Source organism: Schistocerca serialis, chromosome 2 (assembly GCF_023864345.2).
Source record: "Schistocerca serialis cubense isolate TAMUIC-IGC-003099 chromosome 2, iqSchSeri2.2, whole genome shotgun sequence".
In the NCBI taxonomy this organism is placed as follows: Eukaryota; Metazoa; Arthropoda; class Insecta; order Orthoptera; family Acrididae; genus Schistocerca; species Schistocerca serialis.
In genome coordinates this window covers 863,780,675-863,803,590 of record NC_064639.1, presented here as the reverse complement: position 1 = coordinate 863,803,590, position 22,916 = coordinate 863,780,675, and the positions used below count along the sequence as shown (strand labels likewise).

Below are 22,916 nucleotides of genomic sequence, written 5' to 3'. Positions count from 1 at the left end.
TTGCTTGCATTCCAATTAGGGTCAACCGAAATCCACAAAACGTATGCATTATAAGCAGAAACATCAAGAATATTGTAGAAAACTATCATTGGCCACCTATTACTTTTTCGTTTGCATGTATATGTACCTAATAACTGATCAAGCGTGTCTACAGCACCTTTGGTTGAATTATAGTCCAAAATCATTTTTGGCTTCTTATCAGCCCTGTCACTGATTTCCGCATCATGGTGGAGAGTGCTCATAAGTACAACATTCTTGTGTCTCTTAGGAATATAATTAACCACAGTAGTGTCATTTGTGAAGTAAAATGAAGAGCTGTGTACCTCCTTGTTGGTCATTTTGTGTGGAAGCTCCGGCTTATTTTTCCGTATAGTTCCCAACATAGTCAATTTCCTTTTCAGAAGCAGCTGCCCCAAATTGTACGACGTAAAAAAGTTGTCACACGTGATATTCTGACCACGTAACTCAGAAGTGAGATCAGATACCACCCTCATTCCCTGATTTCTTTCTGGTGCCGCTCCACTCACCTTTCCTGTATAAATTTGGGCTTTCAGTACGTATGAAGTTTTGCTGTCACACATGGTCCATATTTTGATCCCATATTTTGCCGGTTTACTTGGGATATACTGCTTGAATGGACAGCGACCTCTAAATGCTACTAACTGCTCGTCAACAGTAACATTTTCTCCTGGATTATACAGTTTAGGAAGGACCTCTACCCACTTCTCCCAAATACTACGAATTGCGGCAAGTTTGTCAGTACGTCGTCTTTCCTCTCTAGTAGATTTCTTGTCAAATCGCAGGACACGTGATATCTTACAGAATGTTTCATGAGACATGGTTGCTCGAAATATGTTTCGCCCAGTATCTTTATCCCACAAACTTTTTGTAGACTCCCCATGAGATCGATATACACCCGCTAGGAGTAAGAGTCCTAAGTATGCATGGAAAACAGAACCATCAATATCTGTCCACTGTTCACCATAAACTCGCTGCCCTTCAATATTTGTCATCTCTATTATTTCATTTTGAAGCGCTGTGTGAAATACTGCTTCAAATGAACATTTTACATCAGATATTCTGCTGACTGCATACCTGGTAACTCCTGGGGTACTCTTGATGATGTTCGAAGCTGGTAGGCGACCATGTTGTGCTGGTGGATGCAACTGCCATTCTATATTCCCATTTTTAGAAAGAAAAGTCTCTACACTATTTTGTATGGGCTGTGGACTGTCGTAACTGTCATCGGAACACTCGCTTTCAGATGCATTGCTGATGTGATCTTCAAACTCAGAAAGTGATCCTTCATCTGGTGAGGCATTTACTATTTCTTCCAACTCACGATCATTCAATGGTCTCATCGCCATGGTGTCACAAGTCAAACTGGGCAGAAACAAAGCATTCCAATTATTGAGAACTGCCAATTATTATTTCCTGGGGAAAGCAACAAACAAGCCCATTGTTGTGAACGCATGGAGCTTTAGGTGATTGTTGAGAGTAAGTTGGAATGATGCAGTCACTATTCCCACACAACACAACAAAAATAATTTTCGCCATTTCCAGATTTTAGAAATAAATACGAGTTACACTAAACATATTTGTGTCGGGTCATTATGACCCGAACATTACATATGCAACTATTACAGTTGAAGCCCAAACTTCTTAAACTTTTTTAAAACCTTTTAAAACACATGCTGCTCATCCATTTTCAGACAAAGTCACAAAGTTTCATAAATATATATTGGTATTTACATAATGTAAAATAACGTTCATATTCGTTTCGGGTCATATAGACCCGAACAGAACAGCAGGGTTAATGACATCACACACCATGGCACCCTTACATCATGGGTCAAAGCAGACAAGAAGAAATGGATGCTTCCGCTGACCCGTTTTGACTGCCATTTTGCCTCGCATGTCTGATAACAGATCAAGCTTTCGTAGACAGTCATAAATCAGCATAACAAAGTCTTGCGGACTGCAATTAAACAACAGCAGATATTGTTTCGAAATGCTGTAATAGATGTGCTTTTGGTTGACGGTGAGCAACTGCAGCACCCACCACTCACACAGCTTCTTCATAGCCAATTATCGGTGCAGGATATTATGTACTCGCTCAGCTGAAATGCCCACTGTCTCAGCAATCTCATAAATTTTTATTCAATGGTCTCGCATTAACATATCACAGATTTTGTCAATGATTTCTTTTGTGGTGATCTCAATTGGACAGCTGGAGCAAGCTTCACCTTCTGGGCACGTCCGACTATGTTTAAATTCATTAATCCAAAAGTAAATGGTCTTCAATGATAGTGCAGAGTCCATGTGAACTTCACCCAATTCTGTTTTGAGTTTGCTGGCAGTCCAACCCATCCAATGAAAATGTTTAATAACAGCACGAAACAGGATTTTCTTCACTTTCAATCACAGTAGAAACACTGACAGCTGTTGACAATGAACTGTATGCTGTAAGTTGTTGAATGTCCTCTTCACGCAATGAGAACATCCCTTAGAAATGCATCTATCTACAAGACGATTTTTATATACAGGAAACAACTGTGACAAAATCATTAATGTATTACATTACTGACACTTCGTAATAATTTCAGGAGCATATACAAAGAAAATTCTGATAAAATGAAACAATTATAGGAAAATATGGAACTAAAGTTACCAAGGAGCACTAACCTGTAGATTTTCCTTAGTTGGCAGAGGAGAAGAATCGGGCACAATTAGTCCCGGAGGATCATCATATGGATCTTCTAAAATAACAGTATGAGTGATCCTAAAAAAGAAGACATATTTCAACCTTACATACAGTATAGTATTACTCATTATGAAATATTTTCCACTCTAGTCTGTTCATTTGTATAAATGCAGCCATTATACGAATAGTGCTTGTCTTTCACAACTAATTCAGAACTGTCTGCATAAAAATTTGACTACACAATAAGTGATCAATTCATCTGGAAAAATAAGAGGATAATAAGTACTGTTGTTCAGAATAAGCAACAGATCAGGGGATGTAGGTTCATATTAATGTTTGCACTAATCAAACTTCATGCAAAGTCTTTCCAATTTTATACTCAATCAATATGCACTTTCACGGTGAAAGCATTACTACACTCTGCAAATTGAGAAATATTTTCTGTTGCTACACACTAAGTTAAGTGCTGCTCAATGTTATTCATATAAAGTTGGTGAAAAATGGGTAACTCCACTTCGACACAATTGAAAGTAATTTCGGAATAATGATAGTGCCTTAGTGGAGAGCCATTCCACCAAAAGTAAAACCAAATTCACAAAAAATTAAATCCTTGATTATTGTATGTAAATTTGTTGGAGCAAAGTTCAAGATGCTTACATTGTATAAAACACACATGAAAACACAGTAATTTCTACATCTACATCTACATCCATACTCCGCAAGCCACCCGATGGTGTGTGGCGGAGGGTATCCTGAGTACCTCTATCGGTTCTCCCTTCTATTCCAGTCTCGTATTGTTTGTGGAAAGAAGGATTGTCTGTATGCTTCTGCGTGGGCTCTAATCTCTCTGATTTTATCCTCATGGTCTCTTCGCAAGATATACGTAGGAGGGAGCAATATACTGCTTGACTCTTCGGTGAAGATATGTTCTCGAAACTTTAACAAAAGCCCGTACCGAGCTACTGAGCATCTCTCCTGCAGAGTCTTCCACTGGAGTTTATCTATCATCTCCATAACACTTTCGTGATTACTAAATGATCCCGTAATGAAGCGCGCTGCTCTCCGTTGGATCTTCTCTATCTCTTCTATCAACCCTATCTGGTATGGATCCCACACCGCTGAGCAGTATTCAAGCAGTGGGCGAACAAGCGTACTGTAACCTACTTCCCTTGTTTTCGGATTGCATTTCCTTATGATTCTTCCAATGAATGTCAGTCTGGCATCTGCTTTACCGACAATCAACTTTATATGATCATTCCATTTTAAATCACTCCTAGTGCATACTCCCAGATAATTTATGGAATTAACTGCTTCCAGTTGCTGACCTGCTATTTTGTAGCTAAATGATAAGGGATCTATCTTTCTATGTATTCGCAGCACATTACACTTGTCTACATTGAGATTCAATTGCCATTCCCTGCACCATGCGTCAATTCGCTGCAGATCCTCCTGCATTTCAGTACAATTTTCCATTGTTACAAACTCTCGATACACCACAGCATCATCTGCAAAAAGCCTCAGTGAACTTCCGATGTCATCCACCAGGTCATTTATGTATATTGTGAACAGCAACGGTCCCCTGTGGCACACCTGAAATCACTCTTACTTCGGAAGACTTCTCTCCATTGAGAATAACATGCTGCGTTCTGTTATCTAGGATCTCCTCAATCCAATCACACAATTGGTCTGATAGTCCATATGCTCTTACTTTGTTCAGGATTAGCAAATGAGTGGTTTCAGTCTTACATGAAAAACAAGGTGCAGAAGGTAGGGTGGGTACACCCATCTGCTGTAGATAATTTTTTTAGTAAAACCACTATCAGTCAAGAAAGATACAAATAAAATTTATCTGTAAATGTGGATATGAATCTAGGTATCCGTTGGTAGGATAGCAAACTATTGAACAAAAGTTTCAGAAGGTAAGGAATGATTAATTTGTTGTGTGTATTTTATAAATTCTTTAGTACTTCTATTACTAATATGTAAAATTCAACTGTTGTGCCATCATAACTTTTAATGTAATCAAAAAATGTACCGTTTTATTGTCCCATTCGGTCACAGTAAAATATTAATGTTTATGTTATGTAAAAAAGTACTAATGATATATTCAGTGCAATATATTTAATCAGTAAGAAATACCATGGAAAATCAAATCATATTTCTTATTAGTCATCCCACTGTGTCACAGCTTAAAAAGACTTGTTTGAAGACACTGAAAAATGCTAATTATTCCCTAATTTTAATGAAATTCTAGTTGGCTAGTTATTCCCTAATTATAATGAATTTCTAGTTATTTTTTACAAACTTAAAAAAACTTTCTGAAAAGATGGAGAGATTCAAATTTTTATATACTTAGTAAAGATTGATATTTACTAGGTTGTTTGTTTTTCTTAATATTTCTTCAAGTATAAATAGTCCTGGTGTGGTTGAAGTATTCTTTATGCTAAGCATAATAAATAATGAAGTTCAGGGAAAGCCAGTGTTGATGGATTGGTGGTGAACTTGAATGGTATGGCATGTGGTTTTGGCTGGAAAATATAAAATATCAGGTGAGAAATGCAGTGTCATTTTATATAGTTGGGAAAGAGAGAGAGAGAGAGAGAGAGAGAGAGAGAGAGAGAGAGAGAGAGAGAGAGTTGTCGTAAGGATCAAGTTGAACAGTCTTAAGTTTTTACTTCAAGCAGTTATTCATTACATCCATGCAATACATGACACTCACTCTGTTCACTACGTGGAAGCTCTGTCCCCGTGCACAATAATTTATGAAGAACATTCTATCATCAAAAATGCTTTCGAATTTATTTCAGGGAAATTTGCAACAGTTATTTCTAAGCACACACTAAATAATGAAATTAATAATCAAATAGGTGAGAAAAAATTGATAAACATGCAACCAAAAATTCAATTAAGCACTTCATTGGACGAATCATAACAGTAGATAATGACTAACAAGAAGCGACCTTCTTGAAGAGGGGGAGAGGGGGATTACTGGATGTCAGCTTCACCCTGTAATGGAAAGATGTCAGGAAGCCAATACAGAAATTATAAAACATGAAGTCAGCACATTTAGATAAGGTTCAAGTCTCTGTTCCGAAGGCATGCACAGAGAACATACAAGTCCCATTAAGAAACAAAATAAACAAGTTCTTTAGTTCAGCTATTTCTCCAGAGTACACAAACCTATGTGACATGTAAAAAATCAGAACATCACTCCGGATTAGACCTTAGACCTGTTCCAGCTGGGGGATTACTCCCTACAATGCAGTACAAGGAGTGATTTATGATCATGTGACATGTGATCAGCATGTTGCCAATCCCTCCAACTGTTATTACCAGTTGATGAATCCAGATGATCTCCATGCTTTGTTATTCGAGTTGCTCCTCATATGACCTTACACGGGCTGAGTAGACCCTGTACCAGACCTCCCTATATCAGAAAAAATTGAGGAGGTAGCAAAAAACCAGGGTTCCACATTGAAGGCAGTGATGCTAACCATTTGGCTACAGAGGTGATCAACGAGTGGTACCCTTGAAAGAAAGGGAATGTGGAGAATAGTGAAAACCACAGGCCAGTTTTACTACTTCCTGCATTCTCCAAAATAACTGAATCAACCATGAAAGATAGATTAGTGAGTTATATATCAATAAATACAATCTTTATAATGAAGCATAGCTTAATTCGACTGGAATCCATATGATGCCATTGTGGCCAGTAATTGCTGAACACAGACAATGGAAAAAAGAACAGCAGATCTAGATTTCATCTATTACAATTCATCCCTAGTGCTAAAATTTACAAAACAGGAATCAGGAACAAATGTAAGATGGGTAACAATGTATTGTAAGTGTGAATGTAAGTACCACATTGTTACATACCATTTAACAACAAGTACCATTCGTCCAAAGTGTCACAGAGTACATAATATTTATTGATGTAGAAAATACTACAGTCTAACATGAACTGAAGCCATTGCTTACATGGTTGAATGGGAAGAAACCATGACGTCTGAGATTTGTGGTGTCCTCTATTGATAATAGTGAAGTTGTATAATTTTTTAAAAGTACTGAACAATGAAACCACAAGTAATGGTTAAACCATACAGAACTAATCAAAAAATGGTTTCCAAATTGGGAGAAGTACAATATGCCGTAACACAGTTCACGAAAGTGGTATTTGAAGCACTTGACAAGGATTACTCTGTTGCACGCATATTCTTAGAGTTTCAAAAGACTTTTGACACTGTTAATCATAAAATACTATTAAACAAGCTAGAAGCACTAGATGATGTAAGAGGATTAGCAAATGAGTGGTTTCAGTCTTACATGAAAAACAAGGTGCAGAAGGTAGGGAGGGTACACCCATCTGCTGTAGATAATTTTTTTTAGTAAAACCACTATCGGTCAAGAAAGATACAAATAAAAGTGTACCTCAGGGTAGTGTAATGTGATAAATTATGTTCTTAATATACATCAATGACTTTCCAGACAGTATTATTAGGCATTATTTTCATTATTATTAATCATATGACGATTATACACCACTTCTCAAATACAAATACAATATAAAACATTATATGCATAATTTACAAATTTACATACATTATAATCCGCTGTAGCCTTCAAGATGTCTGGGGTGTTTACAGGGTACAAAATAAGAGGGTACACTTCCATAATTTGTCTGACAGTCTGCCTTGGAAAGCCACAGGTGCAGTCTGGCTCATATGGATCCAGACAGAATAAGACATGAAGAAAAAGTTCACTTTGCTTATGATAACATCATTGTCACTGATACAACACCAGAACTCCTATTAGAGAAAGCAAATGAAACCCTCAAGGATATTTAAGGTCAGATGTATGTGACAAATTAACACTGAACATAAAGAAAACAAACAACACACAATTCACACTTCAGCATTAAGAGTGCAAACAATAATTTCACAATAAACATAAATGATAAATCTATTGACTGTGTAGCAAACACGAAGCTTTCAGGGATGAATACTGATTGTCAATTAACACAGACTGAACACACAAATATGCTGGTAAGAAGAATGTCATTGGTACACTTTGCTCTTTGGGTTTTGTAATTAGTCTACTAATTGCAACATCTTGTGGTGGCATACTACTGATACATACATTCAAATCTTAGTGATGGGATTCTTTTCTAGGAATCGATGGCACAGAACATGGATATAACTTTTAAACTGCAGAACAGGGCCATAAGACTAAGTATTAGATGCAGTAGTTGGCCTCATTGCAAATAACTATTTAAAAAAGGGCATCATTACTGCACCAGGAGAGTACACCTACCAATTTGTATTGTGCATCAGGAAAAACATTACCATTTCATTAATAGTCCCATACATAATCTTGGAACAAGAGCCAGTTTGGACAACTGACATTTACAAAGGAAAAACAAACAAACAACCGAGAACAGCATTTTCTATCAGGGAATAAAACTCTACAATAAACTACCCATGGTGATTAAGAAGGTTACTAAAATATATCCGTGTAAAAAGGCTGCCAATATATTCTTCAGAAGTAACATATACTACATAGTCAAAGACTACTTGGAGGATTCGAGTAGTAGTTAATATTTTTTTATTTTTTTTTTTATTTTTATTTATTTATTGTTCCGTGGGGCCACGTTTAGGAGAAGTCTCCATGGTCATGGAACGAGTCAATACATGAAATTATAACACGATTGTAGAAACAGATAAAATGAAATATAAGAAACATATTCAGGCGACAAGTCGTTAGTTTAAATAAAGAAAATCAAGAATGTAACACTGGAATTTGCTTAATTTTTTAGCTCTTCCAGGAGCTCCTCGACAGAATAGAAGGAGTGAGCCATGAGGAAACTCTTCAGTTTAGACTTAAAAGTGTTTGGGCTACTGCTAAGATTTTTGAGTTCTTGTGGTAGCTTATTGAAAATGGATGTAGCAGAATACTGCACTCCTTTCTGCACAAGAGTCAAGGAAGTGCATTCCACATGCAGATTTGATTTCTGCCTAGTATTAACTGAGTGAAAGCTGCTAACTCTTGGGAATAAGCTAATATTGCTAACAACAAACGACATTAAAGAAAATACATACTGTGAGGGCAATGTCAAAATTCCCAGACTATTGAATAGGGGTCGACAAGAGGTTTTCGAACTTACGCCATAGATAGCTCGAACAGCCCGTTTTTGAGCCAAAAATACCCTTTTTGAATCAGAAGAATTACCCCAAAAAATAATACCATATGACAGAAGCGTATGAAAATATGCGAAGTATACTACTTTTTGTGTTGAAATGTCACTTATTTCAGATACTGTTCTAATGGTAAATAAAGCGGCATTTAGTTTCTGAACAAGATCCTGAACATGGGCTTTCCACAACAGCTTACTATCTATCCGTACGCCTAGGAACTTGAACTGTTCCGTCTCGCTTATAACATGCCCATTCTGTCTGATTAAAATGTCAGTTCTTGTTGAATTGTGGGGTAGAAACTGTAAAAACTGAGTCTTACTGTGATTTAGCATCAAATTATTTTCCACAAGCCACGAACTTATATCATGAACTACATTATTTGATAATGTTTCAATATTACACACAAGATCCTTCACTACCAAGGTGGTGTCATCAGCAAACAGAAATATTTTTGAATCACCTGTAATACTAGAAGGCATATCATTTATATAAATAAGAAACAGCAGTGGCCCCAGCACCAACCCTTGGGGAACGCCCCATTTAACAGTGCCCCATTGGGACTGAACATCATTACCACTCTCAATATTGCGGAGGATTACCTTCTGCTTTCTGTTCTTAAAGTAGGAGGCGAACCAATTGTAAGCTACTCCCCTTACTCCATAATGTTCCAACTTCTGCAGTAATATTTTGTGGTCAACGCAGTCAAAAGCCTTCGTTAAATCAAAGAAAACACCTAACGTTCGCAACCTTTTATTTAATCTGTCCAAAACCTCACAGAGAAAAGAGACTATAGCATTTTCAGTTGTTAAGCCATTTCTAAAACCAAACTGTACATTTGACAGCAAATTATGTGAATTTAAATGCTGCAGTAACCTTGTATATACAACCCTCTCGATAACTTTAGCAAACACCGATGGCATAGAAATAGGTCTATAATTGTCAACATTATCCCTGTCTCCCTTTTTATAAAGTGGCTTCACTACCGAGTACTTTAATCGGTCAGGAAACCGACCACTCCTAAAGGAAAAGTTACAGATATGGCTAAGTACTGAGCTAACATACGTGGAACAATACTTCAGTATTCTGCTAGATACCCCGTCATATCCATGAGAGTTCTTGGTCTTTAGTGATTTAATTATTAACTCAATCTCCCTCTTGTCAGTATCATGGAGGAGCATTTCAGGTAACAGTCTCGGAACACTTTTTTCTAAGAGCGCTATATGATTCCCTGTTGGGACTAGGTTTCTATTTAGTTCACCTGCTATATTCAGAAAGTGATTATTAAGTACTGTACATATATGCGACTTATCAGTAACACAGACATCCCCACTACGCACCGATTCTATATTCTCGACCTGTCTCTGCAGACCAGCCACTTCCTTTACGACTGACCATATGGTTTTAATTTTATCCTGAGACTTAGCTATTCTATCTGCATACCACATACTTTGTGCCTTCCTAATAACTTTTTTAAGCACCTTACAATACTGTTTGTAATGGGCTGCTGCATTTAGATTTTGACTGTTTCTAACGTTTTGATATAATTGCCACTTTGTTCTACAAGATATTCTTATCCCTTTAGTCAGCCACCCAGGCTGCCTGTTTGTGCTAGTACCCTGTTTGAACGTTCTAACGGAAAGCAACTTTCAAAGAGCACGAGAAAAGTTTTGAGGAAGGCATTATATTTATCGTCTACTGTATCAGCACTATAAACATCTTGCCACTCTTGTTCCTTGATAAGGTTTACAAAAGTCTGTACAGCAACTGGATCAGCTTTCCTAAAAAGTTGGTAACTATATTTAACATGTGTTGCAGCACAAAAATCTTTTAGACTTAAAATTTGTGCATCATGATCTGAAAGGCCATTCACCTTTTTGCTAACAGAATGCCCTTCTAATAATGACGAATGAACAAAAATATTGTCTATGGTTGTTCTACTGTTCCCTTGCACTCTCGTTGGAAAGAATACGGTTTGTATAAGATTATATGAATTAAGGAGGTCTACCAGCATCCTTTTCCTTGCACAATCACTTATACAATTAATATTGAAGTCACCACATATAACTAACTTTTTGTATTTCCTATAAAGTGAACCAAGAACCTCCTCTAGCTTTAGCAAAAATGTTGTGAAATCGGAGTCTGGGGATCTATAAATAACAACAGTAAGAAGTTTAGCTCCACTAAATTTAACCACACCTGCACAACATTCAAACACCTTTTCAGTGCAGTACTTTGAAACATCAATTGACTCAAATGGGATACCATTTTTCACATACATGGCTACTCCCCCACACCGCAAAGAGCTCCTAGAAAAGCTGCCAGTCAACCTGTATCCTGGTAAAGGAAGCCTCTGAATTATCTCCTTATTTAAGAAGTGTTCAGATATACCAATAATTTCAGAGTCAACATCTATAAGCAGTTCACTAACTTTATCTCTAATACCTTGTATATTTTGATGAAATATACTAATTCCCTCATTAATCGGATACCCAAGCTTTGTAGAAAGTGGTTTCTTTGTTAGAGAGACTTCCCTTAAGCAGGAATACCTATCAGCTGACTTCAATCTAAAAAAGGTACAGCTCTAACACCCACAACTACCGGAATTTTCCAATGAGTGATCCCACCACGCCCACCTATGCTGTCACCTATAAGTTTTGCCAACCTCCCCTTCCCATACCTGTTGAGGTGCAGGCCAAGTCTGGTGAAACCCATCCTACTGATAGACTCCACCAACACCACTGAAATTTGACTCATGCCTTCTGTCATCAGCGCACCCCCAAGTCTCATGTTATTACGCCTGACGGCTGTATTAAGATGAGGCCGATCGTGACGCTGAAACAGTTCCACGAAATGCACATTCGTGTTGCCAGTCTGAGTGGTTATCTTTTCCAGGTCACCATCTATGTCATACTCCCCATCCCTATCAATACTATTACCAGCCCCACCCACAATCACTACCTGATCCTCTTTAGTAAAATCCCTACATAACCCCCCTATGTTAAAAGTCACCTGAGCCAATCCTGCATTAGGCTTCACAATGCTGGTGACCTGGTACTCACTCCCCAAAACTTCCTGCAACTGCTGGCCTACACCTCTACCATGAGAACTACCTAACAGCAGAACCTTCTTCTTTCTCTTAGACTTTGCAACTGTCCTAGCCACCGTAACTGCTGAGGTCTGCTGCATACTTCCTACATCTACAGCTACTAGAGCTGAAAAGGATATAACTAAAACACCTTATTGCATTACAACATTGTGATGCTTTTGCAAGAATTCGATGTACCAAGATCTATAGTGCATGATAGTAGTGTCTTGTCATTCCCAAGTTCAGTATCTCACTCATCGGTGAGGAGGGGGGATGGGGGGGGGAGGGAGGGGGTTGAGTCAGTTTTTTGAGTGGACTGAAGGGAGGACATGAAGACATGCACATAGAACAGGGACACGTGTACAGGCCTACAGCCATCTTTCCAAACAGATGAATTAGTGTAGAGGCTGGAGGCCACAGAAGAAAGTATATGGTTCAGAAGTCACTAGTGGCAATAAGAGCCTTGAGTAAGCTCTCTGAATGGACTTGAGTTATTGTAAGGGGCACAGCAGAAAGTTCACAGTTCTGGAGTCACCAGCAGTTGTACCTGATGTGTGCAACAATGAAGAGAAAAACTATGTTTATAACAAAGAATATGATACAACAGGTACCAACTGAATGACAATGGAGTTCATTCCGTCCAATCCTCCTGATTTAGGTTTTCCTAGATCATTTCAGGCAAATCCCAGGATGGTTCCTTCATCAAGGCCACAGTTGACCCCATGTCCTATCCTCACAAAGCACACATATATATTCTATATGTATGTATATTTTGTAGCTATTATGATCACAAATCCATTATCATAGAAAGATGATCCCTAGATGAATAATTTATAATAATAATAATAATAATAATAATAATAATAATATAGTAACTTGGTGTACAAAGTAATTTGTGAACAAATAGGAAGAGAGACTGACAATACTTTTTGGCATTATGTTAGTTATTGGAACAATCAAACAATGGAAAATCCATGATGGGCTAATGACAACATTATGAAAAGGATAGTTGCTACTCACCATATAGCAGACATGCTGAGTCGCAGATAGCCACAATAAAAAGGCTGTCAAACAAAGCTGCTGGCCAAAGAGGCTTACATCAGAATAGAAGCGTGCGCACACGCACGCACGCACGCACGCACGCACGCGCGCGCGCGCACACACACACACACACACACACACACACACACACACACACACACACAAAATGGCAGCTTACACATACGACCATAGTCTCTGGATGCCAAGGCTAGACTGCAAGCAGTAGTGTATGATGGGAGACACAAACTGGAGATTGGGGTAAGGAGGAGGCTGCAGCGGTGAGGGAGTGGGATAGCAGGGTAGCAGTGGATGACGGTACACAGGTGGGGAGAGGGTACGGCAGCTAAGTGCAGTCAGGAGGTTAGACAGAGGGTGAGGGAAGGGGAGGGGGTGGGGGAGTGGAAAAGGAGAGAAGTAAAAAGACTGTGGGTGTGTTGGTGGAATGGGAACACAGAAGGGCATAGGTGGTTAAAGGACAATAACTAAAGAAGGTTGAAGCCAAGAGAGTTACAGGAACGTAGGATATATTGTAGGGAGAGTTTCCATGTGCACGACTCAGCAATTCAGAAAAGCTAATATTGATGGGAAGGACAAAGGCTGTGAATCAGTCATTGAAATGTTGAATAGTGTTTTGGGATGTACATGTGGTGGCAGGCTGATTTGTTGTGTAGCCTGACACCTAGCTTTTATTAAAAGATGACTACCTTGTTATGAGCTGGCAGACCAGTATCAAACTCTTTTAGTTAATCACACAAATTTACATTTAAAGCTGATAGTAGTGTGCGGGCTCTGTGGTCTGATGTTTTTCAAATTCTTGATATGCATGATATTCACTATCGACGAAGATTTTCATTCTCTGGCTTGGATATCAATGATACGTACAGTTTGTACACTTTTTATGTTGCAAACCAATATTTTCAAAAGTAAAACAGGTCAAAATGAAGGTGTTTCTTACTGGACCCACTTCAACAGTTGAAGAAATAACTGTAAAGTTAAAAAACACATATGTAAATTTAAAAAATATTAATGCTGACTGAACTATAGACTCATACTTACAAGGATAAAAATTTCAGAATCCAATTGGGTGCAATTTCATAGAATTTTTTACAGTGTGTTACCACGATGGATTTTATATCCTGAATCCCACTCCACCAGATGTCTATTTTTACTTATTTAAATAACAACATTTCTGTAATTTTATTTTAGCAAAATTATATTTAAGCCTTTACCATTTTATGACTAGAGAAAGTGTGTTCCAGCTTCAACAGAAATTTAATTTTGAAGTGTGAAGCAAGTTAAAATTTTATGCAAATGTCCCATTCCATCACATGGAAGGCAATTTATTATTGTTTATCTCTGGCTGATTGGTGTGTCAGCTGTGTAATGGTAAAGTGTAGATGACTTATGAAAGTTATGGAGTGCAGTGTTGTGTTACATAACTATAAGCATTGATGTATTCACAATCTTATACTTCAAAGGGCTGAGTGGTCATTACGGCTTCTACACTGAACTGACATTTAAATTACTCCACAAAAAGGTTAGAGTAAATATGGAAATTGAATTCAGCTAATGGAGAAACACCTAAATACATGATAAAATCAAGAAGATAGGATCAATTAAATGAACATACTGATTGGAGGCACAGATTTTGAATTGCACATCTATTATTCAACATTGATAAGAGAGGCAGATACAATGAAACCTCCTGATGTGCTGTTCTGAGGGACTCCCCTTTTCTGTCTCTCCTAATTCTGTACTTACTTTTCATGAATCCTATCTTGAAACAGTGCAGGAGCTGCCACAGCTTAAGATGCAACTTTTTTTGTCTTTTCTAGCCACTAGTTTCGATCCAAAACACACTTTTCCCTGGATGAAATTACACTATAAAGCAGATGAAAATAAATTTTATCCGTGTTAAGCGACAGTATACTTTCCCTCGGAGATGTAAAACCTATCAGTCCTTTAAATGGTAAAGGTCTTAAACCGGAGTAGAGCTTCCAGGCACTTTAGCAAACAAAATACAGCAAAAACAAAGCATTTTGGAAAGATCTTTGATGTGCAACAATATGCGCACAGCTTCTTTTAGTATTGCGAAAATATATATATAAATTCCACCAATTACAGCATAATAGTTTCCAGAGCTCTGAAATAGAGATTGCAATGAACGATGTGCTTTTGTCAGCCAATCACAGTTCATGCCACATGATCTCACCAGCCAATGACAGCAGCTATTCAGAGCATACGACATGTTATGTAATCAGCCAATAGCAACATAACGGTTAAGTAGCGCGACCATATAAAGAGGAAAAGTTAATGGGTTAAAGTACTGTAAGTACAGTATAGCTTCACGAAAAGCTAAACTTTCACATATAATATTGGGCATCTACAATTTTTTTCTGTTTTTCCTTGGAGAATGTGGTTACGAAGGAACCGAAAAGTGCTTTGCAAAGTAAACTGCTGTATTTTGTGTAATTCGTACTTCTACTTTCGTATTACACAAACATGCAGTTCAAATGCCAATGCGAATCAAAGATCTTTCCAAAATGCGTTGTTTTTTGCTGGGTTTCATTTCCTAAAGTGCTCTGAAGTATAAAACCTGTAACCTTCCCATAAGCCATTTTCCAATGACACAATTTACGTAATTTTTATTTCATGATCAAGGCTGTGGCAATTCAGGAGAACCTTTACGAAGTAGCTGCAGTTGGTGTCATGTTTTCTTGAAGAGTGATGCAACAACTTTTACATTGTTTTTATTCAAAATTCTGAATATACTGCACAATATTTAAACACCCACTGATGTACGGCTGTGAGCACTCACAGCAAGGTCTAGGAATCTTTGTGAGCATTCTGCATTCTGCCTGGCTGGGACTGGAGGGGCAATGAAGGATGGGACAGAATAGGAGCAGTCACCATGGCATCAGCTGGTCAATGCAACGAGATCCAGTGCCTGGATGAAGGGGAAGAGAGACTGCTGCAAGTTGAGATGGTATGGTGAGTTGAAGTGAGCGAGCCAGCAATCGGTAGCATGAGATAAGCCATTGTTTTTAGCAGATAACATCATGTCTGCACAAAATCACAATACCATGAAATGCCATAATCATACAGTCACTGTGAATGGGATTAAATACAAACAAAACAATTACCGTTTATACACCTGATGCCAAAAACTTGGTATATGTAGAGAGAGTATTATAGGAAAATACTAGCTGGCATGGGGAAGTGCGAACAATAACATAATGTAAGTTGGTCAATAATTAAAGAAGAAAAGTCTGGAGCGAGAGCCTTGAAAAACACATTTTTTTGACTGAGCTTCTTGGTCTTAAGATGATCTTTGACTATCATGTAGCTAGCACATTTCAGATTGTTTTTCTACTCTACCTTTGCAACAAACATTTGCAGATATGGAAGCAGTTAGTAAAGCACACTCCGCAACATCTACGTTCTCCAGCCATTGGATCACGCAAAATTTCAAGAGCAACCATTCCTATTTTGTGGTCCAAATATACAGAAGTATTCTGGCATGGAAATCCTTAAGTAGGTTTTACATGGCACATAAAAACTGAATTGTCATCCAGAGCGTTTCCTCTACTGCGTAGTACTTGATTAGGTAGAAAAATATGGAGAGGGGGGATTGCAAGTGTATCAAAGACAGGAAGCAAACTTAACATGAACACAATAACACCTGAAGAGCGTTTATTATGTTTTTAGGTACAGACGAATACGTAAAAAGTGACCTGATCAATATACTGGATTTGAAGTAACACCATATTTTAAACTTAAGCAGGTAAATCATTCCTCTACAAGTAAATCAACATGTACATTGGTGCAGAATCTAGGCTATAAATTAAAATCAGTATGTGTACAACAAACTGTCTGAGAGCAAGTAACGAATAGCAGCCGATGGAGACAGACAGACAGACAGAGGGAGAGGGAGGGGGAGGGGGAGGGGGAGGGGGAGGGGGAGAGGTAGAGGGAGAGGAGGAGCCTCACTGTAAGGAGTGAGCTAGACCTAAAAGGTGGCAAACGAATATGTCGCCCAGCCTTCAGAACTTCGGTCAGATCCAGCACTCAAGTACTGATTGGTGAAAGTATCCGCAGACCATTATAGTGTTAGGTATGGATTATTTCCAGGGACCCTCATTAATATCCGTACTATACGAGGATCAGCTCTTACAAGTCACATGACAAAATCCAAGCAGCATGTTGCGAAAGCAGCTGCCATGAGAATCACAGCAAGTTTGTATGTCTACACATGACCCACAGTGATTCAGCAGATAGATTCTACTTCCACTACCTCATTTGTGGATTCAGCCAGACCAACAACAGCAGCGTGGCTACGAATTGTTGCGCCTCCGCAGAAGGAGCTCACGCAACATCAAAAAGGAGCTCACTGCAACATCAAAACCCAGGGATAAACTAAGAGGAACTGATCAGATGAAGTAACAAAGGCGGAAATACTGTGGTGCTTGGAGTGCATCATTTCACACAAGTCACAGCGTAGTTCTGCGGACGATGTGTTACTTTTCCCTGCAATGTTCCCCGACAGTGAAGTGGCCATGAGCATGCGTTTACAAATGGGCAAAATCGGTTAGATCGTGCAATATGGACTTGCTCCCCTTTTTGAGTCTGATATTAAAGTTGACCTCGTAAATGCATGACGGATTGTTGTTTGTTTTGATGAATTCTTGAACAAGGTGAGCAAAAGAATACATAAGGATATTTTAGTGCATTATTGGGACAAAAACAAATCTAGTGTGCATCCGTTACTATGCATCAGCTTTTCTAGGCAGTTCGATGGCAGCTAAGCTACTAGAGTCCTTCATGAAAAAGATTCCTGGCGAAACAATGAAAAAACTTTTACAAATATCAATGGACGGCTCTAACATCAACCTCACGTTCTTTAGGGAACTTAAAATTTGTTTGAAAGAAGCTGAAGGGGTATGCACAGTTTTATTGGAAATTGGAATGTGCGGGCTCCATGTTGTTCACGGCGCCTTCCAGTCTGCAATACAGGAAACACAGTGGATGATAATTCAGTTTTTATGTGCCGTGTACAATCTTTTTAAGGATATCCCTGCCAGAAGAGCTCTGTGTATTTCGACAATTGAATCATAACTGTTTCTCTTAAAGTTTTGCATAATCCAATGGCTGGAGAATGTGGAAGTTGCTGAGCGAGCTATAGTAATGCTTCCATTTCTGTAAATATTTGTTGCAAAGCTGGGAGACAAAAACAAACCAAAATGTGCTAGCTACAAGGTAGTGGAAGATCACCTCAAGGACAAGCTACTCAGTCGGAAAACTGCATTTTTCAAGGCTCTTGCTGGAGACTTGAAACCTTGTCTAAAGGATTTACAATCTGATTGGCCGCTAGCACCATTACTCCACTCTGCTATGACAGAGATAATGGAGATAACGATGACACAATTGGTCAAGCCGATGAAGGTCTCCCCGTCAGTTAATTTGGACAAAGAATTCAATCTTTTGGGTGTGAACTGTGTTAAGATTGGGTTCACCGTCAAAAATGAGTTTTCGAAGTGCATGTCTCCAAAAGCCCTTGAAATCAGTAAGTTCCGGAACAAATGCAGAAGAGGAATGATTAAGCTCATGTCAAAGTTGATGGAGAAATCTCCCCTAGACTTTAGGATGACAAAAGCTGTAAGCTGCTTTGATCCCACCATAGCATGCAGGGATGCTGGTCCCAAATGTTTTAATTCCTTTCTACAGATTTTGGTGGAGAGCAATTGGTTAGGCGGTGGATGTGCTGATAAAGCAGAAGCACAATAAGCTTCTGTTGTAAAGAAGAACTGCAAGACAAAATTCGAAACATTCAACAAGGGGGAATGGCTGGATGAGTTCTGCATAAAATGTCTCAAGAACCAGAACTCAAAGTTCCATGAACTGCAGAAGGCAACAGATATCGTGCTCACTTTGTCGCAGGGCAAGCAGCGGTGGAACGAGGATTCTCACTGAACAAAGAGTGCCTCTTTGAGAACATGGGGGAAGAATCTGTAGTGAGCAGAAGATTGGTGTATGATGCAGTCAAGACACATGGCGAAGCCCGAGTGCCTATAACGAAGTCTCTTACAGTGAAACCTCTTTATAACATTCCTCCATATAATGTTTTCCTCTATATTACGTCCGTTTTTTTGGTCCCGACTATAAGCCCATATAAACAATGTTACATTTTCCTCTTTACTGCATTACCTCTATATTACAATTTCTCCCATGTAATGCTCATATTTTTGGAACCCTGGTCAATTATTTAACTCTTTATAACATTTAAGTGACTGGATGTAGATGTATAGTTTTCCGTTCCGCGGATTCACAGTTTGCACCGGCTCAGAAAGCCCGCGCTCAGTGTGTTTCATATGTCAGTGGCACGAGCCGGTCACGTGACATGTGACGCACATTCTGCTTGCAATCTTTTTGGCACCATTTCAGTCGATGCTTTGTATTCATAGCGTGTTGTGTGAGTTGAGCAGCAAACAGTTCGTGTGTCTAGTGAGAGTGTGTCTTCGATATGACATGAGTGAAAATTGGAAGAACATTTCTGTGGAAGAGAAGGTTTCTGTTATTAAAAAAGGCCTTGAATTTGATGGATCAAAGAAAACCGGGAAGCCACCAGACCTCACAACTGAAGCTGAATATTTTACAGGCAATGAATTTAATTCAGTACTCGTGGAGGGAAGTCAGTGCTGAAACTATTAAAACCTGTTTCAGAAAAGTGGGATTCTGTGAGAATGAGATGGCAGCTCCTGTGGAAGATGTTGCAAGTGATTTGCAAGAGTTTCAGGAATTAATAGGCAGTGATTGTCACTTTTGAGAACTTTTGAGTCTGTGGATGACAACGTGGGAACCACAAGAGTACAAAGTATTGAGGAGCTGACTGCATAGAGAAGCTTGGAGAATAATATTGGTAGTGAAAGTGACAGTGACAAGGAAGATGACCCTGTGTCCTCATATACTAAGGCAGCTGAAGCCTTTGAAACGTTCAGGAGATACATGATGGCCCACAGACTTGAGAACAGAACAGTAGCTCAACTTTCTCATTTTGAGCAAGAAATGATTACCATAGTGCTTAGGAGAAATAGAAAACAAACATGCTTGCTTCAATATTTAAAAAAATCATAGGTATGTGATTTTCAGAGTGCATGGGTTCCTAGAGTTTTGTGCAAATTTAAGTTCCGTTTCATAATTTAATTATTAAAATAATTTTTTGTAACAATTCTTTTTTAATCTGTACCATTTACCGTGTTTTTTTGTAATTGTTCAGTATATCATAAGCAAAATTTGGCTCATATTCTATAAGTGGGTCAACTGAAGAATGGGATACCACCTGTCACCTTGGATCTTAAGACTCTGATATAACTTTTTACAGTACAAACTGATCCATTTACTTTCACCCATCCACCTACCGGGCCCCATGTTTTAATTACAAAAAACTAATCATTTGATACATTGATCATTTTCAATGAATAACATATTCTGGTGTTGTAAAAATTTAAAATGTCATCTATGGCACCATTTGTCAAAGCTGATTAGTGGTATTCCGATCTTTAGTAATGACTTACAATTATTATTTGGAAGCCTTCCTCTTTATAGTGTTTTCCTCTATACAGTGTTCAGAATTTGTGGTCCCTTGAAATCGTTATATAGAGGTTTCACTGTATGTACTATGGAAGAAACTCAAAAGGTCGACACACTGAAGACCTCAAAAAACCGAAACAATGAGTCGTCCAGGAAGAAGGATGATCTGACTAAAAGGAAGATCGCTGATGCAGAAATCAGAGATCTTAAAGAGGAGAATGCAAAACTTGACAGGACCATCCAAAACGCTCAGATACAGCACGAATCTATTACGAATGAATCAGTGCTCTCCCAAAGAGCTCCAAGTGAGTTATTCTCCAAAGTCAATTCCTAAACTATACTATCTGTTGTTAAACTATGGTACTTACTTCTAAATTATTTGTTGTACTGTCTAATAATAAAAGGTTTCTTTAATAAAATGTTTTTAAAACAAATGAATGTGAAAGAGTTATTTATTTTAAACTGCTAACTTCCAAAGACGTTTAAATATACATTTTAAACAGTATCTTTCATTATTAAAAAATATTTGAAAAATAAACCAAATTTAAGAAATTAATTATTAAAATAAAGAATGACCAGAGGTAAAATTTAGAAACATGAAAATCTGTAAAGAAAAGATTGTAAAAATCGGAAAAATATTTTATGGAGAAAATTTCTTATTATTCTAAAATGAAAGACAGTAATTGAGGGTCTTTTAACAATGATTAAATGGCAAGTTTTTGTATTTAAATATAAATAATAATTAAAATCAGAAAAACTGAGGAATGAAAGAGGTAAAAGACACACTTGTCCTTACTGAAAGCAAATTCTAGAGCAGCGAATATAGTAGCTGCACTTGACACAGGTTTTAGCTCTAAAACTGTACTAATTTCATACGGGTGCAAGGTACGGACATTCCGCTACCTGTCACTTGACTGGTGCTGCCCCTTCTGTTGCTTATTTATAAGATTACTTAGAAAGAAGCAGTAGTGAATGTTACAGCTGTTTGGAGAACAAGAGACAATTCACTGGCAAAACAAGTAGAAAAGAAGTGAACTGGTATTGCTCTTATCACAACATATCTCTCTGCATGCCAGAACACTTCGACTTTTCTACAGAAAAGATGACTACGTGTGACATTGCTCAATAACTCATAATGCACTATTTTGAAAGATAATTATACTTTTGCCATCATACTGCTAAGTCATATCAAACACAAATGAGCCAGTAAAATTTTAAATAATGGCATAAATGGCTTGCCTTCTGGGTCCAAAATTTTTTAAATGGCTGATTCTCAAAGTGTAAGTTTTGAATGGAGTTAAATGCTATGTGATTTAAGAAATGCACTGCACATTCTCAAACATAATATAATTCATCTTGCAAGGAAATTTACTTTGAAAGTAACACTTCCCCAGCAACCTTTCATAATATTTTCTTGTGACCTGTGAGAAATGTAAACATCACACACATCAAAAGCACGTATAATCTTTGTCCGAAAGCCTTGAACACTTCGGCGTCAGCAGACTTGTGTGCACACTGTGTAAATAATCCATTTTCTTTGCAACTAAAGTTTTATGTTGGTGTTATTCTCTGATTTATGTTTCACTGCTGCAGTATTATTCAGCAGTAGTGGGCTAAAGTAAAATTCTTTGTTAGCTTATCAGTTCTTACAAGTCAATCCTACAAAAATTTAACTGAAAACTAAAACAATGAAAAATTCCTGAAATCCTAAAAAATTCCCGTGTTTTTCCCAGATCTCCCAGGCTGTATACATCCTATGTTACATGGGACAACAGAATTTATACACTGTTCACTTCAGGACCCACTAGGCAGAGATCCTTGAGCATGTGGAATATTAGTTTCATACATTCGTTATTTTCATTTTTTCTTTTTGTCTGGCCAATTTACAAAATTTAAAATACATAGATGGAAAGTCAGCCCCCTAACCTCAGCATGGGCACCTAGCTTGACTGACAGTGGGCTATGTCACACAGTATGTCACTGCACTCGTAATTGATAGATCAAACAAGTCATGTTGGTGAATTGTTCACCTTACAGTGCAGTTAATAACAACAGTAAAAAACATAGTATGGGAAAACTAAAGGTAAGTGGTAGTACTCATATTTTTATTAATTTAAATGAAGATACTGCATACTGGGCAGATTTACATAGACAAAAGAGGAAGCCTTACATTCAAGGAAAGGTAAAGAAATATCAATATCCACTAAGAACACTATGTCAATGGAAAATTCAGTGGCTAGGACAGAAGCAGAGAAGTTTCGCAAAAGAGCAAACCAGCTCATACTGATCAACCAGTGAGCAAATTGGA

General features: G+C 38.0%; 1 protein-coding gene across 2 annotated transcripts in view; it reads right to left on the bottom strand.

The window, feature by feature from the left end:
• Positions 1 to 22,916, bottom strand: part of LOC126458170 (zinc finger CCCH domain-containing protein 13) — a 93,193-nt gene that overhangs the window by 48,983 nt on the left and 21,294 nt on the right. For both annotated transcript variants that reach the window (XM_050095039.1, XM_050095037.1), the window contains one exon: positions 2,686 to 2,782. In XM_050095039.1, the coding sequence (XP_049950996.1) occupies positions 2,686 to 2,782 (97 nt within the window). The remainder of the gene's footprint in view (positions 1 to 2,685; positions 2,783 to 22,916) is intronic.